The following is a 17,051-nucleotide window of genomic DNA, read 5'->3' on the forward strand; positions in this document are numbered from 1 at the left end:
TTACCTTACACCAAATGTATTTTTATTTTAAACCGTTACCGCAAGACAACTTCAAATAAGTTCATGTTTGCATCATGGCTCAGAACTTTATGCATTTACTTTTGAGAAGTTAAATATTTTTTTCCACATAACATACCTTGTTCCAGAAAAATGGAGATTAGTGGAATTTCTTTTCACTTTATTAGGAAATGGATCAGATTTTAATGAAACTATGTAGTATCAAAGTTCTGACACAAAAATATTTCTGATACACCAAGAAATATTTTTAACACCTTTTCCATTCACTGCTGAACTAAATACTATTCCTGTCAGCAACCACAGCAAGTCTATTTTTTCCCCAGAAAGTTTCAGATTGAAGAACTAATTATTTACAACACAGCTTTTTAATAAGCTATCTTATTAAAAGCCATCTAATTTCTGAAAGTAAATTCAAAATATCACATTTTAGAAGTCTGAACAAGGTTTGAATTTTTCATTTCAAGATTTCCTTGTACCTTTGCTCATTTAACCTTACGAAAGTATTTATCTCCATTGAATCTTGACATGCAACAGCAAATCTAATATTTTATTAGAATTTTATGTAGTAAACAAAGAAAATAGAACATAATTATGAAATGGAAACACATCCATGGTCTTCTTCCTTATTCTTTTTGTTAAGCAAATAAAAAATGCACTCTGCATCTCTTTATGGTGGTGGCAGCATCATGCTGTGAGTCTCCTTTTGTTCTGCTGGGACAGGTAACAGGGTGTGAATACTTTAGCCATCCCCTGTAATATGGAGTTATTTTTTTTCCCTATTAGAGCATCTTTAGCTCTAGTTTCTCTATAAGCTTGAAAACTTGTGTAGCAATTTTAACTTAAAAATATGAATCTACAAAAGTGGCTTTCAAAGAGTGATTTTCAAAAGTCTGCACGATGGACACAAAATAGCCCTGTGATGTGATTAATTTAAGAAAAGCAGTTTATTTTCTAAAAATAAAATGGATCATTCTGCTGTAAAATATCTGTAAAGTAACAGCAGTCTGTAGTGTCCTAGCAATATGACTGCTTTATTTCCCCAAATAGGTCTCCTCTACTAGTTAGGATAAGTGAAAGGGTACAAATGAAAGAAAAACTGCAGTCTGCTTTTTTTCAACCTTATCTTTTAAAAATGTTGTTGACATGCCATCAAAATTTGCTGAGATCTTTTAAACCGTGTTGGTGAGTCTTCACAGACAAAATGCCACCACCTCTTCCTTTTCACAAAAAATATTCACATAACTCAAACAACTGTAAACAGTAATTATTTTTAAAAATACATAAATAAGTGATGGTTTCTCAACTGCACCATCTCATCATGTCTCAACAACTGATCACAGTGTGACGAACACAAAGTCCTTATTTCTTCACCACCTTTTCCAGATAACCAATAAATCTTCTTAGGTTGACTTTGATGTTGTCCAGCACACACAGCTGCTGAGGGCTGTATTTACCCCGGCCTTCTTTACGGATCTATTAAGAAAAGGAAAGATGGATAAGTATCTTAATGTATTGGAGAGATGAGATCCTGAAATATATTTTATTGGAATATTTTTTGGAAGTCAAAAGAATGACCTAATTACAAAAATTGCCTAAACTAAATGTTAGTTCATTTCTACAACCTTTGCCTTGAAGACGGGCTGAAGTGCCTTAAGTGCAGGCAGTAAGTTGAGGTTTTTAGCCGCCATTTCTGCCTCCTCTCCATCAGCGAACACATCAAACAAAGCGTCGAGCGCTTCTCCGTTCACAACCAGATCGGAATCCCTCGTAGCGACTTGAAGCAAGGCATTTCCAATCATCTGCAGGAGCAAAAGTTCTCAGAGCAGGAGCAAACATTTGGGTACAAACAAAATAAAAATGGAAGAAGTGGTACCTGAAGGGTTTCCACCGTGCCCTTTTCTTTGGCTAATGTGCCTCCAGTGATTCCTAGGATGGCGACAGCGTTAACCCTCACACTGACAACATCGCAGCGGGTGGCTGCCTCGCTCAGACTCATCAGCTGCTGGGGGGTCATGCACTGAACAAACAAAAACACGACAGAAAAAGCAGCCATTCAGTCAGAGGGTTGTTTTCCAAGTTGGAAATAGTGTTGGGTTAAAGCTTCTAGTCAGAATCACTAAATATAGTTTGTAACCTACAGAGGGACACACAATGCTCAGTTTGTTTTTGCTTTGCAATTCGTCCGTTAAAAGAAAGATGATTCAAAATTCCTGTCTTGTTCATGTTTTTAAATCAGAATACTTCTTTGAAAGAGTGTTTATTTTCATTGTGTAAAGCTGCAAGACAAAAACTTTTAGAATGCTACACAGATTTAAACAACATTAATAAAACATTAATAAAAATGATTCTTGCATCTCTTGTGATGTCATTAACCTAAATATATGCTAAGCAGAACCAGCAGGTCATTTTCCATAGTATCCTTTCTAAGACTTTCTCATTTATAAAACTCTGCTGTGAAAAGAAATACACTGCTAGACGGTTAAATATTTTGAAAAGCAATGCTACAATATGCAGTCTAAAAAGGATGACATCTTAAATGTATATTTCTGATTACCATCAGTGACACTGAATAGTACTGTATTTTGTACCTGGCTGATGTTTTTGGAGGCAATTATCTGCAGGAGAGAGCGCATGGCGCTGATGACGGCCTCAAGGAACTCCTCATCTTTTGGGATTTCTGCAACAGAAAAAAGTTTCAATGTCAGTTCTGCTTGTTGCTTTCACACATGCCTATGAACACTAAACTGGTAAAGTATCAAAAGTGCTAAATTGCAAAAATATCGACAAGAATCCGAGACCTTCAGCACCAAAGACCAGTGAGGACAGGTGCTGTGCTGCTCCCTGCAGGGCTGCCTCACCGCCCAGAGACTCTGCATCCATGGTGGAGAGTATGCTGTGGAGGCAAGTCAGCGCCCGGGACTGAACCCGCCGCATCCTACACAAAGAGGAGGCGTTTATAAAAAAAAACTTTATACGGTGAAAAGTTAAAAGCTGCAACCAATTTTGAGTTGATGAAGACGAGTACCGCCTGCTCAGGCTTCTCCAGGATGGGTTCTCTTGGCACACATTGGTGGCTTCCTCTCTGGGGAAGGATGTTTTTTTGAGAACCTTGAATCCAGAGAAAAGAAAACATATTACAATGCAATCAAAGCATGTATGTGGGAGAAGCTAAGTGGGGTTCACTGCATAATCAGAAACAAACAGTTCCTTCCACAATATTCATCATCAACTGAACATAACCACACAGTACAACCACAAATGTATGTTATTACATGTGTCAGAAAAACACAACATAAAAAAGGAAAATGACACATTACAATCACATTAAGATGTTTTTAATATAGAATAAAAATATGAAAAACATTTTGCATTTGTATTCAGTATTTGTATTACTTTGATGCGTGAACATAAAATTTAATACAGTGGTGCCCAAGTCCAGTGTTGAAGAAAGCATGTTGGAAATTGAAATAGACCTCAGACAGGACAATGGTTCACCCTGGACACAGTCAGAACTACAATGGCATAGTGTTGAACAAAGCATATTTATGTGTTAGAATGGTCTAGTCAAATCAAGACCAGAATCTAATTGAGCATCTCCAGTGAGAAGTGAAAAATTGCTTTTCACAGATGTTTTCCTTCCAATCTAAGTTTGAGCTATTCTGCAAAGTTAAAAAATGTCAGTCTCCAGGTTCAAAAGTTGGTAGAGATACACGAAAAAAAGACATGGAGCTCTAACACTGCTGTGAAAGGTGCTTCTATGTAGGGAGACTTTGTCCATGAAAGTTTCTGACACACTGATGTCCGTGCTCTAAGTTAAGGTGATCAGGAACTTCTCTCACCGCTGGCAAAGTGCGTATGGGGTGCAGCGGAGACACATGCAGTAAGTGCGTAAGGGGTGCAGCGGAGACACATGCAGTAAGTGCGTAAGGGGTGCAGCGGAGACACATGCAGTAAGTGCGTAAGGGGTGCAGCGGAGACACATGCAGTAAATCTGGGGTGTCTGAAAGGCAGTTACATTGCATTAAACTGTAACACCAAGAAGGCCTGCCTGCAAAGTCATTTATACTCATCTCCTAGACAACTAACTGGGCATTGAGACCTAACTGCACTGTTCACAAGTCTCAACAGGTGTTATAACTGTTTAAATATAGATATCTAGACGTGCTACAAAAAGAAAATTTGACGAGGTAGCACAGATCGTCACAACACCGGCAGCTATGGAGACATTCCACTATCTAGTTTTCAGATTGTGATTAGCTATCCTCATGTGTGCAGATGGTAATGTTTAATCATTGGTTCATGTGTATCAGTATGAATTAATATTTAACACATCAGTCACAAAACGGGTCATGAAGAAGGAGCAAACTATGAAAGGAAGTGTGACTTTTAGTCCACAAAATGCCATACTTTTCAGATGTTTTATTTGTTAAAAAAAAAAAATTCCCATTTTCTTCCTCTTCAATATTAGGCACTCCTTAAAATCCACTGAAAATTTTTGAAAATATTCAAAGAGCTGTTTCTTTTAGGCTTGCAACCACAGCTGCAAAGATGACAGCTTAACCCACTTTAGGCACTTGTCAACACTCTCTGACTCTGTAATGAATTCTTTCTGTGCATGTAGTGACAGAGGTGAGGTGTGATTGAGGAAGCAGAGTGCTGTTTGCCTTTTCTGGTATGCTGTGGTTGATCAAGGCCCCTTGAACCTCAGCTGATAAGCACAGTGGAGACATCAGACTGGACAGTCCGTCGCAGAGCCCGTCAGGACCCAAGTCACTTTCATCGCTGCTTGACTCCTCCTCCCACTCGTCATCAGAAGGATCTAAACAGTACAAAAGGAGAGCAATAAAGAATACTTTAATGTTCTGAAATCACCCTGGCAATATGTTTACTGGTCTAACAGCCGCTCAGAATGACAAATCCACACTTGGTGGCCATGTCACAGGAAATAAATTTTAGATGAAAGTGCCTTGGGTCAGCACTGCTGTCCGTTCCCTCAACACTCACCGTCAGAGCAGCACATGTTGACAATGATCTCCAAGGACGTTTGCTGGGCTGTCAGCAAGGCCGTTGCCTCCCTCAGCTCCTCCTTACCCCTCTGGACACAAACAAACAGCCGCGTGAGTCAACATCCCAATACAACCATGACTGCTAGCGCTGCTATCGCCCAGTCTGATTCCAGCCGCTCGCTACAGAGGAGCGATTCATTCCTGCTGATGTACTCGAACACGTCAGGTTGCACATTTCTGAGCTGGGTCTTGGTGACAGCCTGCATAGAAAGTAGCTGATGGAGAAACTTGGCTTAAGCTACGCTGCTATATTTAGGGCCACAATGAATGTGTGTGTTTCAGTAGTATTATGCCTGAATAGTTTAATATTTTAGAGGGGAAATTGTGGAACGTCAACATGATCTTGGGGTTCTGTTCGTGACCGAGCCGTGAGGGACAGATCTGTCTCGCAGGGGTTGAGTCAGCCAGTCACCAGTCCCCAAATGACCCGCGATGCGTCTACTCCACAGTTTGTCTGCACTGTCGGCCTGGTGTTGCACTTCCGGATGACTCATGTGTTGTCTTTCCACCTGTCATTGGTGGGTAGCTCTAAAGTCAAAAAGCAGGCCGCATATTTTCCATGAACAGCATCACATCTTAACATCTAAGCTACAGGCAATCTATGAGACCTCTGAGAATCACTGTGACGGTTTTTCCATACAAGTGGATCCAGTTCTTAAACAGGGCAGGTGCTTGATTCAGTTCCTAACTGGTTCCAGAAAAGAACTAGTTTGTTTTCACAACCTGAGATTTTTCAAAGAGCTTCAAAGTTATTAAGCTACACAAATCATATAATTTATCTCAGCAGAGTTTATAGACTTTTCCCACAGTAAAATTTCTAACTTTTCTTTCTCTTCAAACTTTTTCAGCTCCACACAAAACAATACAAATGAACCAAGAAAAGAGTTTCAATTTGTTAGTATATTAAGTAATTTACTACACTTATTAATAATGTCTTGTGGTAGTATTCTATATTCTAGTGCAGGGACAAGGTAAACAAACATATAACAAAATTTTATATTTTGAAATGTCTTTTTCACCCGATACACCTGACTGGCCCAAAAACAAAGCACTTATTTAAACAAAAAATCCTGTAATTTCAATAATGTTGTTTTACGTATAAAATATAAGCCAGCCTTTATTCCAATTATACAGATCAATATGTTTTTGAACCATTAGGAATAATAAATATTACATTGAAGCAATTCAAACAAATTGTGTAAAGGTAAATGACTTTCCTGCTCATGTTAAATGCTGAAAAGCAATATACAAAAAAAAACTCTGAAAAATGTTTTCTGGCATTTAGCAAACATAAATAATTTTTTAATTTAACTGAACTAAAACAGTAAACGTTTAGTCAGATTTAACTTCAGTCAGTGAGAAAAACTGTGTATGTCTTTTTATTAGGTGTATGGAAATACATGGTTTCAACTGTAAATAACATTTTCTAAATTTAGGCTTTAAATCAAACATTAGCGTGCACAAAACTATGCTGTTTAAATATCAAGCACTTTCAAGGACTGTAAGCCCCTGTACGACCCCTGTCTCAGTAAACCTGCAAACAGATATCACCACCTTAATTTATGAATGCTGTTAACAAACAGTCTTTGTGAAAGCTTCAACATCACAAAGGCTGATGTGGACACTGCTGAGCCACATCAGCAGTGTGAAAACAGGACTTGACTTATTTGACTCCACCTGAGGATATGAAGTGAACAAAAGATCTGTCAGAAGTGGTGTTGATGGATTCAGGGGAAAATAACCAGATGTGGACTGACCTACTTAAACTCTGATGGATGATGACAAAATAAACTGTGAGAAGATAACAGACATTCAGCTTGTGATGTTCTGATTCCATGTTTTATTATTGTTGAAGCAGTTTTATTGCAAAAGTATTTACACCCTTTTAATTTCTCCGCATTTTGTCATATTACAACTACAAACTTTATTGTATTTTACTGACATTGTAGATAATTAGGTAGCTAATTTTCTATTGTTAGAAGCGGAACTAAAATTTGCATTTAAGCTAACATTAGCTTTATAGCTAACTCAGTTTGACTTAAAAGCATGACTGCATTAAAGCTAGCATTAGTCTAATTGTTTTAAAAATAGCCGGCATACTTTTAACACCCTGGACCAAAATGTTTCCTTTAATTTTAAATTTTCTGAGTCATATCTCAATCGGTTCTTGAATCAATTTCGCACAGAGAGTAAATATTTTGCCAATTCTTCTTTTGCAAAACAACTCTGACTGAATGAGGTTTTAGGTCTGTCCTTTGATTAGGCCATTTAATTTTGAACATGTTTTGATCTGAACCATTTCATTGTAGCTCTGGCTGGATGTAAGCCTTTTCCGGCGTGATTTTATTCCAGGATTGCAAAGAATCAGCTGAGCATGATACTGCCATCACTATGTTTCACTGTGCTGTTGATGTGCATTTTTTTATGCAGGAAAGACACTTACATTTTCATCTCATCTGACCAAAGGACCTTCTTCTACATGTTTGCTATGTCCCCTCTGATTAAATTACTAACAGTGCCATTATATATGTGACTTCTAAAAGGCAATTAAATGCACAAAATTTTATTTAGGCGAGTAACAAGGACGGTTTTCTGGTTCGGTCAAAAAAAAAACCCAACAAGTTTCTTATTCTAATATAACAAAATGTGAAAATGTTTAGAGGTGCTTTCTGTAACAACCAGTGTGTCTACTTACAGGCAGCAGGTCGGAAAAGTCAGTGTCAGCCTTCATAGTTTTGCCATTCTTCTTCTTCATGGGTGCGTCCTCCTCATCCATCTCCTCCTCAGCGGGCTCCGCCGCTGCCTCTGCCTGTTCTGCTTCGGCCACAGGAACCGTGTTTCTGTGGTTAGCCTCTTCCGCTCGTCTGAGTTCAGGTATCAACACCCCTGCGTCCAAATCCAGACACTGTGACAGGGTGGCCACCACAGCGTTGAGGGTCTGGGCTTGTCGGGCCGCAAGCAAGCTGGTCTTCATGTTCCACAGCGTACCTGAGAGACAAGGCAGGAAATCCGGAGATTCTATGGAAATATACACTGCAGTTTTTGGGCCACCTTAAAAAGTGAAAGAGACAATTATGACAAGAGATGAATTTTACCTGCAGCTAAAGTCCTGAGGAGAATGTGCGCCATGCCTGGCTGAGATGACAGCAGCACTTTTTCTAGGGCTTCAAGTACTGCGGCGTTCATGCTACGCAGCAGCTCGGGGTTGTCCTCGGTCACAGTGTGCAAACAGTGAGCTGAGAAACACAAACAATAAGAGTCAGATTCCTCCAACTGAGACAGGAGATTAGTTTATAATACCTTAAAATCAACTGAGATGAATATACCCATTAAAAGCTCACTGAAATGCGTATGTATCGACTCTACTTCTAAAATAAAATACACTAAAGCATGCTTACTGTCAAACACTTTGGGGTTATTTACCTGAATTTGTAGCATCTCATCCTTTAAAAACAGCTTTTTAACACCTGGAAACTGTAGACAGCAGCTGAAGGATATTTGGGAGAGAAATTTACTTCCTATTTCTGACCAATTTTTTTGTTTTAGTTGCTTAATAATCTTGTATTTTATGTCCATTCTGTAAAATTCAGAAAAAAAACAGCTAGATGAAAAATTAAAAGTTTTTCAGCTAAATGTCTTTTCTATTAGTTTAGGCAAAAATGTAATAACCTTCTTTCAGCCAGCTAACATGTGGTGTGCAGCAACAGATGGGTATGGGGCAATGCTGACTTACTTTATGCTACATACAGCCAGTGAAAACTCACTTTCTCTAACCCAGCAAGAACAAATGGGAATAAATGGCAACAATGATATTCTGTTGTTTGATGTTTTAATGTTTTCTGACCAGTTTGTTGTTGAAAATGAGAATTTGTTCTCAATCAACTTATGTGGTTAAATAAAAAATATTCAAGTAAATCTTGATACCAGGAAGTGTCCCATGCTGGTATGGGATAGGTTTTTAAACTTTTCCACCACTTGACATTTTGGAGATAAAAACAATACAAATAAACTAAAAGGCAGTTTAAATTCACCAAGTGTCAAATGCCTACCAGAAACTTTAAATGAGGAACTTAAAAGGAAATCCTGTTAACTAGAGTAAATGATCTGTCAGACCTACCAGCTGATATGGACAGCTCCACGTTGTGAGGGTGTCTCTCCAAGCAGTGGACAACCATGTCCAAGAGGCCGGATTTGTTGAACAAAGACACTGCCTGGCTGCTGCTCTCACTAAATGGACGACAGATGGATGACACAATCAGCTGAAGAATTGAAGATTTAGCAGGTGTACACCTAAACGGTGGCTGCAGGGTGGCCACAGTCACACAATTAACAGTGAAATTATTTGAATAGAACTTGATTTTGTTCTAAATATTCCTGATAGTGGAATGATTAAAAGAAATATCAAATAGAAATAGCTAAATATGTATCTCTTGACTTATTCTGATTTTAAGAATGGAGAAAGATCTGTGTTGCAGTAGAGTAACAAAGCCACAACAACATCTTTAGGGGAGGAAATAAATCAATAAAAACCCTGCATACCAACTTGCTGGCTTACCATAGATTCCACAGTAGGTTCACAGCTTCAATGGCCACTCCCTCCACAGGATTGCTCTGGTCTTTCATTGCAACAGCAGCAGTGTCGAAACCAGTACAACACTGGAAAGAAAACAACATTCTGAGCAAGGAAGCAGCAGATACGTACACTGTATTTGTCACTTTCATAAAGTACTGCCTTTGGTTCAAAATGTTAACACCACATAATAAATTTCACTGCAAGTCAATTTTTTGTTTTTGCTTCTGTGAATACAGTCTTAAAAACAGGGTTGGTATACTTCTTCCACAGTAAAATCCAAGCACTTTTCAAGTATTTTAAGATAGGTTTTTAAACTTTTCCAGCACTCAACATTTTGGAGATAAAAATAATACAAATGAACTAAAAGGCAGTTTAAATGTGATATAATGTGATATAAATGTGATATAATTTACGGTTATTAATAATGTCTTGTGATAGTATTATACAGAATGTATAACATATATATATTTCAATTACACTGACCAATAAGTCATTAAGCCATTAGGAATAATAAATATTCCTTATATTGAAACAATCCAAACAAATCATGTTACGGTAAATGATCTTCTATGTCAAAATTTAAATGCTTATACACAATATACAAAAATATTCTTGCTAAGTTTTCTGTCATTTAGGAAATAAAAATAATTCTGGTAATTCTAACTAACCTAAAACAAGAGACGTTTAGTCTGATTTCACTTTAGACAGTAAGAAAGAAAATGTGTGTGTGTGTATGTTTTATTATACAGTGCATGAAAATGTCTATTTTCAACTGTTTCCAAATTTAGGCTTTTAATCAAATGTTTAGTTAAAATACCAAGCACTTTGAAGGACTTTGAACAGAAATCAAGAACTTTCAAAACTTTGAAAATCACCTGTTAGAACCTTGTAAAAATATATTACTCCCTGTGTGATTGATTGACATCCAGTTCCTGCAGATGTTACAGTCTATAGATGAGGAGGAGCTAAGAAGATGCAGTGAGCTAAAAGCAGCCGTGGAGTCTCACCTCTCGAAGCAGTGCCGTCAGCGGCGTCATGATGTCGTGCCTCACCATGTCTTCGCACACCTCCTGACCTCCGCATGCACTCAGATTTCTGTGAGGCAGACACACACTCATCAGTAACTCAGAGGAGATCCTGTGTGAGTAGCAAAGCTAAAAAAGCAAAGCTTGCTGATCTGTTGCACAAAACCTCTGACTGAAGAGCAATCAAAGCACAGCTTTATACTGAAAGAAGTGCTGAGGGAAGAAATGTGTTCTGTTTCATGTGCAAACATAATGAAAAGAAAAGATGAAGATCTGAACATTAAACAATCAACTCCTGAATAATGTGGAGCATATCCTCCCAACTACTTACTATTTGCTTTTTGTACACCATAGTGCCCCTAGCACAATACATAAGTACACATTTATTTAAAAAAAAAAATGATTATGTTCACTTACAGTACACCAGAGATGAAACTAGAAAACCCAGAAGGGCTTCTTTTTTCTATTTTTAGCACAGAGCCTTTTTGAAACAGAAGTATGCCATTATTAGAACTTGATTATTCTTCAGCTTGGTGTACTCTGTGGTGCAGATATTTTTTCTTTTAAATTTTGTTTTGTTGCCATGTCTGACATGTATTTCTTAGCTAAATCCAAGAGTTTTTTTTTTTTTTACAGCTTAATGTTGAATAAAAACAACTTAAGGAAAGATTTTAAAAAAAGAATGAATGGAATGTGTAATGTGTCCAACATTATCCAAAGAAAATTTAGCGGCATTACGAAAGACGAGCGGAGATCCCGCTGCGCCCTCACCTGAGCGCCCCAGTGGCCGTCTCCCTGACGGCCAAGCTGCCGTCCAGCAGCATGGGGCCCAGCCGTCTGACTGCGTCCCTCTGGAGGAAACCGGGAATGGCCTGGCTCTGCTGCACCACCCGAGAAATGCTGGCACATGCAAACTCTCGAATATCTGCACTGGGACTCTGCAACTGGAAATAAAAACACAACTTGATATTAATTCGAGGTTACAATCTTTTTTTTTATCTTTTATTTGAAGATTTCCTTACTGTTTCCAAAAGCAAAGTCGAGGTGAAATGTTTGGAGAATGATATAAGGATTTTAACTTAAAAAGAAAAAAAAACTTTACTCCTTCAGCATTAAAATATTTTTCGCCAAATGTTTTTATTGTATATTGACGCTTAATAGGAAAGAATTCACAAGCTTTTATCAAGAAATACATTTGAATCATAAAAAACATCAATAGTTGTAGATTTAGGTAGCTTAAGCTATTGCAGTGGTTCCCAAAGATTTTCTTCTGGGCCCACGGGAGTTTCTGAGCTATAGACCCAACACATAAATATTTTGATCAATTCCATGCTCCATCATGCTTAAAAACAGATAATCAACAAGTTGCTCCTAGATGTTAGGAGTTGCATTTTAAAACATTTTTAAATCATCCTTTATTCACTGCTGTGCTTTTATGCAAGATCAACCAAACATATTTGACCAAATTTCACTGCTGGCATAAAAATATGCAATCATATTAGATCTTTTATGTGTTTCTTTTTCTTTTCTGCCCTTCCTAACAACAGATTATTGTTCTTTTATAAGCAGAAACCCTCATGTCTGCTTGCTGCACTTTCTCAGCAGCAGCCCTTGACTGAGAAGATGTCAGCTGGACTGTGGTCTCAATGACTTGATAAATATTTAAATTTTGTTCTGGTATGTGAGGGATTTTTTGATGCAAAGTAATTATGACAGAAAATGTTTCCCCTTTCAAAACAGAATTTGATCAAAATGACAGAGTGACATCAGCTCCCTCCATCCTCATCATCTATTTCACATGAGATCATTGAAATTATGCTTGCAGGTCATTTTGTGAGATAATTCATTATAAGTCCATTTTAAAACACACACAAAAAGGTAAAGCCATCACTGTTGAAAAATAAGATTTCTGTCGGTCTATAAAAAAAAAGAAAAAAAAAGTTATTTTTTCCAAAACGTGCTTCTGTTTTGCTATTTTAATCAACACTAAAAACATTCCCTTCGCAGATAAGAAATTAATTTCATTCAATACAAAGATGATGATATTGATATCACGTAAAAGAATTAGGGACTTGATTTTGAATTATTTCCTTAGAAAGAAAAAAAGTCAGATTAATTGGTCCTAATTCTCTATTGTACATTGCTCTATACTGCATATAAATATACATAATAAGGGCAACACAAAGTGCCTTATATAAGACAAAATACACAAACAACCATAAAGCAAGAATAATTATATAAAATTATAATACATATGCAAAGAGGTATTCTTCTACTTAAGTGATAAAGCAATACAGCAATTATTTTTTATATAGTTAGTAGTAAGAGTTTGTGTGTTGTGTATTTATTTTCTGTACAGTACGCATACTGACACCTGGTTAAAGGGACATAACCCCAGCCCGACATGTGACCGTGGACAAATAACCTAACACTGTCAGTCACTTGCTCATCAATAATTCACATAACACACACCCCTCAGATTAGTGCGTTTCATAGTTATAACTTTAAACCCCCGATGTGATCGTGGTCCTACTTTTTCCAGCAGCTCCGCAGCCGGACAGCTTTCCTCATCGTGCTCTTCGTCCGCACCGTCCGCTTCCTTCACAGCGTTCACCGACAGGCCGACAGAGTTGAACTGCGGCCGCTTAAACTTCGTGGTTTTACTTTTACCCATTTTGATCTGTTTCTAGGTGCTCATGTGACAAGATGTCTGTGTCTTCTGTCCGAAATGTCGGCGATTACACTGCCAGCAGCCCGCAGACCCAGGCTAGCTGGAAACCATGTGGAAGAGTCAACGCAGACAGCCGGAAAGAGGTCGTCGTTGACGGAAAGCGGTCCCGCTTTGTCGCAACCAAGAGAATTGCTCCTGCGTACGTTATTGCGTCCGTCATATTGTGAGTGGCAGGTTCTAAACTTACCACTCCTGCTTTTCTTGCTTTATTTTCATTAAAGCTAACAAAATTCATGGCCATTCAAGCATGGATTTCCCCAGGCACTTCAGGAGATATTGGATTGAGCATGTACAGTTTGGCTTAAAAAAGATTTAAATAAGAAAAACAAGAGGAAAGATAATTGTAGCAAACCACAGCCAGAACTATATTTAAAAATCTAAGAGAAGGCAAAAAAAAAACAAAAAAAAAACACATTTTCACACTCTGTGTGTTTATTAGGTAAATAAATTTAAAAATAGAAACATTTAGATAAAATACATGCTCAACTTTAGAAACAGAAATAAACACATCGAGACTCGATTCGTAAAATACATCAAGGGTCAGGTGAGCATATCCGCAGCTTCAATGATAACATCGCAGCCACACTTTTAAAAAGCCTCCATTTGTCCATTTCTTCATTCTAAATCATCATGATGATATCCTCCTCAGCACTGCACCTTGTCGCTGATGCTCAGGCTGCTTGAAGGACCGATGAGAGGTCAACAATTGATGAAAACTAACTGAACAGAGCAACCTAGATGGTAGTCACTGAATGTTCGGTCGGGGTTTGAGAATGAGTTTTCCCGTCTGTCAAGACATTTCAATAAAATATTGTTAAATTCATAGAAAGATGAAAGATACATTTTCCAGGAATCGACAATCTTACATCATCACAGGACATGTTGTATTCTGCTAAAACTGTCCGGCAGCGGGCAGCAATTCTGAAGGTGCAAACGTCAAGGAAAAAACCACGACCAAGAATGTAAAAAAAACAACAAAAAACCCCCATTCTTTTAAACTCAAAGCAAAATGAGCTGTTCCACATTATATTTACTGCAGCAGAAAAAGGATACATCGAGGGTGCCACAACTCGTTTGTGTATCCCAGCAAAGAAGAGCGCTATTAGGGTGATGCAGCTGATGGTGAAGAAGGGATGATTCCAAAGTGATGAAAGAAAAGAAACCTGCAAATCAAGGAGGGAGAGGAGCAGCGTTAGGAAAGTTCGATAGGACAAAGTTTTACTTTTTTTCTCTTTCATCTGATCAAAACTCAGGAGTAATTTTTGATTACATTGAAATCCCATAAAGAAAAAATTCTCTTGAAACTCGCTGGAATTTAGCTGAAATCAGGTTTAAAGTTATTTAGATTTTTTTATAATCATATATGTAATCTTTAGAATTGCAAATCTGTGTCATCTGCATAATGCAAACATCATGAACACAATTTAACAAACCTTCTGAGTGTCGGGGTCTATTAACCAGTTCCAAGCCCCTGTGGCTGTGCAAACAGACACCACTATCAAAATCACTGGAAACAGAGATAAAAGAAAAACATTACAAACAACATATTGTAGTGACTATTCAGGAATTTAGCAAAGTTGATGCATCTCTACTGACACTGTATATTCCCTAAACACCAAGCACTGGAATCCTCCTACATACCTGCAGTTATAAGACACAAGTAATAAAATCAATTACTCTACCTTCAATATAAAGATGCTTGAATATAAAATGGATATATATATTCTCTTAGAATTTCAGCCTTCAAAACACAGCAAAAGTCTCAATTTAAAACATGCAGGAACTTGTAATTTGAAAGGTTTTTTCCAAAGCAAAAATTGCTTGTTTTAACATGCAGCTATTATGAAATGTTTGCTAACATACACATTATGCAAACTGGAATGCTGTCCTAATGTTAAGATTGTAGGAAATATACCTAGATGTTTGCTTGTAGTAGAGCTAAATCATCAACCAGCAGTGTAGATTAGGGTGCCAGAAGGACCAGCTCAACATATGATTTATGAAAGCATGTTTGTCAATTACAGAATCAGAGCAACTGGGTGCAAATAAATATGGTGACAAAAACCCAACTACCCGTTAACACTTCCAGAGCGGCAGTCTATGTCTGAATGTGCAGCTCATTTAAATGCACTTTGGTATAACTTAATAATAACATTCCTTGGGAGACAAAGTTGATTAACTAGCCACTTGTCTATCTGTATAAAATCTATGAAACCCTCATTTCCTGTCCACTACAGTTCCAGAGACAGCTACCTCCATGTAAGGAATACTTATATGTCCTGAAATGATGGTGATTTTTTAGATACATATTTTATGTTCATAAACATTTAGAAATACAGAAACATAGTTTGGAGTACGATAGCCATCCTTCTGAGATATCCAGTATTCTTTATCTTGTCAAACAAGTAGCGAAATCATACAATCATGCAACGAGTTTCCTCTCCATTTTAAATGCTACTGTAGTAACTCAACTTTGTGCATTACAGTGGTATATGTTTCTGCAATGAGCTTGTCTAAGCCTTAAAGTCTAAGCCTTAACTGATAAAAGAAATCATTAGTCAAATAAAACCCAAAATAAACATAACACATAAAATGTTGTTCTGCCTAGCATCATATTTCTATGACCTTAAAAGAGATTTCTGCATTTGCTGCTATTATTCTGCATAACCAGAGACACGTTTTATAAGTGAAGGTCACTTTGCTTTGGGAATATTTATATTTACATAAACTGTTTAACCCTTCAAAGCTAATGTGAATATTTAACTTTAAATGCCAGTATGCTTTACCCTGAAGACGCTGGAAGATACATAATGTTTCACGTCAGCAATAGCAGGTACTTACTTCTCCATCTGCCTGTTGCAGGTTGTAAACAGGAGATATACTCCGTTAGCCTCCTCTCAAAAGCCTTTAGGTCTGTTGGAATAAGGGACACGTTCAAATACAGTTACAGTTAACATCAGAGATGTAGGACAGACTAAAAGTTTTTCTGGTGACAAGCTGTGAGTGGCTGTCAATAAACTGGGACTTTGATATAATGTACACATCAATACAAATGCTCAGTTTAGAACATTTTTATTTCTAATTTAAGATACGTAAACACAGAAAATCACCGTAAAACGTTAATGTTGTTATAAAGTCTGACATGACGCTCATTAATATCAAAGAATAGATGTTAAACTACACAATTGTCAACTAAAAAGAAATATCTCCCTGCTAAGCTAGCAAGTATGCTAATAACCCTAGCCAGCCTTTATACCAGCTTCTATTTCCCCTACATCACAACCTCTGATTCATCTTTTATATTTTCATTTAAAAATCTAAATGACTCCTAAAATAGATTTCAATCTGGGTAAAATGAGCTACTTTATGGTTTTGTTACCTTCGGCCTGCTCCAAAGAATTCATGTCCTAAGCCGACAACAGCAGTGCGCTGTTTGGTTGTGCATCTGCTTCCCGTCTCAAATGAAGGACTGACCTGCTGACCAATCAGAATGGGCTAAATCCTCAACCATAATTCTATTGGATGGAAAGCTCAGAAGAGGGCGGTCCAAACCGTAATGTCTTTTTCTGATTTGAAACGTCACAGATTGGGGACGGGCAACAGGTGGCGCTGTTTCACGCTGAATTAAATCTCAGACG

General features: G+C 37.6%; 2 protein-coding genes across 2 annotated transcripts; both read right to left on the reverse strand.

Moving 5' to 3' along the window:
* On the reverse strand, positions 1-13,504 carry heatr3 (HEAT repeat containing 3). Its single transcript, XM_032561039.1, has 15 exons — positions 13,216-13,504; positions 11,454-11,626; positions 10,665-10,752; positions 9,640-9,740; positions 9,202-9,311; positions 8,180-8,320; positions 7,780-8,072; positions 5,023-5,113; positions 4,683-4,837; positions 3,044-3,126; positions 2,817-2,953; positions 2,607-2,695; positions 1,892-2,035; positions 1,641-1,817; positions 1-1,491 (listed from the first exon to the last, which is right to left on the reverse strand). The coding sequence occupies exons 1-15, from the start codon at positions 13,354-13,356 to the stop codon at positions 1,378-1,380; spliced, it is 2,037 nt and encodes a 678-aa protein (XP_032416930.1). The 5' UTR covers positions 13,357-13,504; the 3' UTR covers positions 1-1,377.
* A 319-nt stretch (positions 13,505-13,823) lies between these two features.
* On the reverse strand, positions 13,824-17,030 carry cnep1r1 (CTD nuclear envelope phosphatase 1 regulatory subunit 1). Its single transcript, XM_032561040.1, has 6 exons — positions 16,793-17,030; positions 16,255-16,326; positions 14,847-14,920; positions 14,467-14,576; positions 14,280-14,334; positions 13,824-14,200 (listed from the first exon to the last, which is right to left on the reverse strand). Exons 1-6 carry the CDS (start codon positions 16,815-16,817, stop codon positions 14,159-14,161), a joined length of 378 nt encoding a protein of 125 aa, XP_032416931.1. The 5' UTR covers positions 16,818-17,030; the 3' UTR covers positions 13,824-14,158.
* Positions 17,031-17,051: the final 21 nt, after the last annotated feature.

The sequence above is a fragment of the Xiphophorus hellerii genome, chromosome 4 (assembly GCF_003331165.1).
Source record: "Xiphophorus hellerii strain 12219 chromosome 4, Xiphophorus_hellerii-4.1, whole genome shotgun sequence".
Lineage (NCBI taxonomy): Eukaryota > Metazoa > Chordata > Actinopteri > Cyprinodontiformes > Poeciliidae > Xiphophorus > Xiphophorus hellerii.

What these genes read in the sequence shown, in the direction of transcription:
- heatr3 (XM_032561039.1), bottom strand. Translation starts at nt 13,356, where the DNA reads ATGGGTAAAAGTAAAACCACGAAGTTTAAGCGGCCGCAGTTCAACTCT. An exon ending in CTGCGGAGCTGCTGGAAAAA is followed by an intron (nt 11,627 to 13,215) that starts GTAGGACCACGA and finishes TTTTATTTCCAG; the next exon opens with TTGCAGAGTCCCAGTGCAGA. An exon ending in GCACGGTGGAAACCCTTCAG is followed by an intron (nt 1,818 to 1,891) that starts GTACCACTTCTT and finishes TTGCTCCTGCAG; the next exon opens with ATGATTGGAAATGCCTTGCT.
- cnep1r1 (XM_032561040.1), bottom strand. Translation starts at nt 16,817, where the DNA reads ATGAATTCTTTGGAGCAGGCCGAAG. An exon ending in CGAGTTGTGGCACCCTCGAT is followed by an intron (nt 14,335 to 14,466) that starts GTATCCTTTTTC and finishes TTGCACCTTCAG; the next exon opens with AATTGCTGCCCGCTGCCGGA. An exon ending in ACAACATGTCCTGTGATGAT is followed by an intron (nt 14,201 to 14,279) that starts GTAAGATTGTCG and finishes ATGTCTTGACAG; the next exon opens with ACGGGAAAACTCATTCTCAA.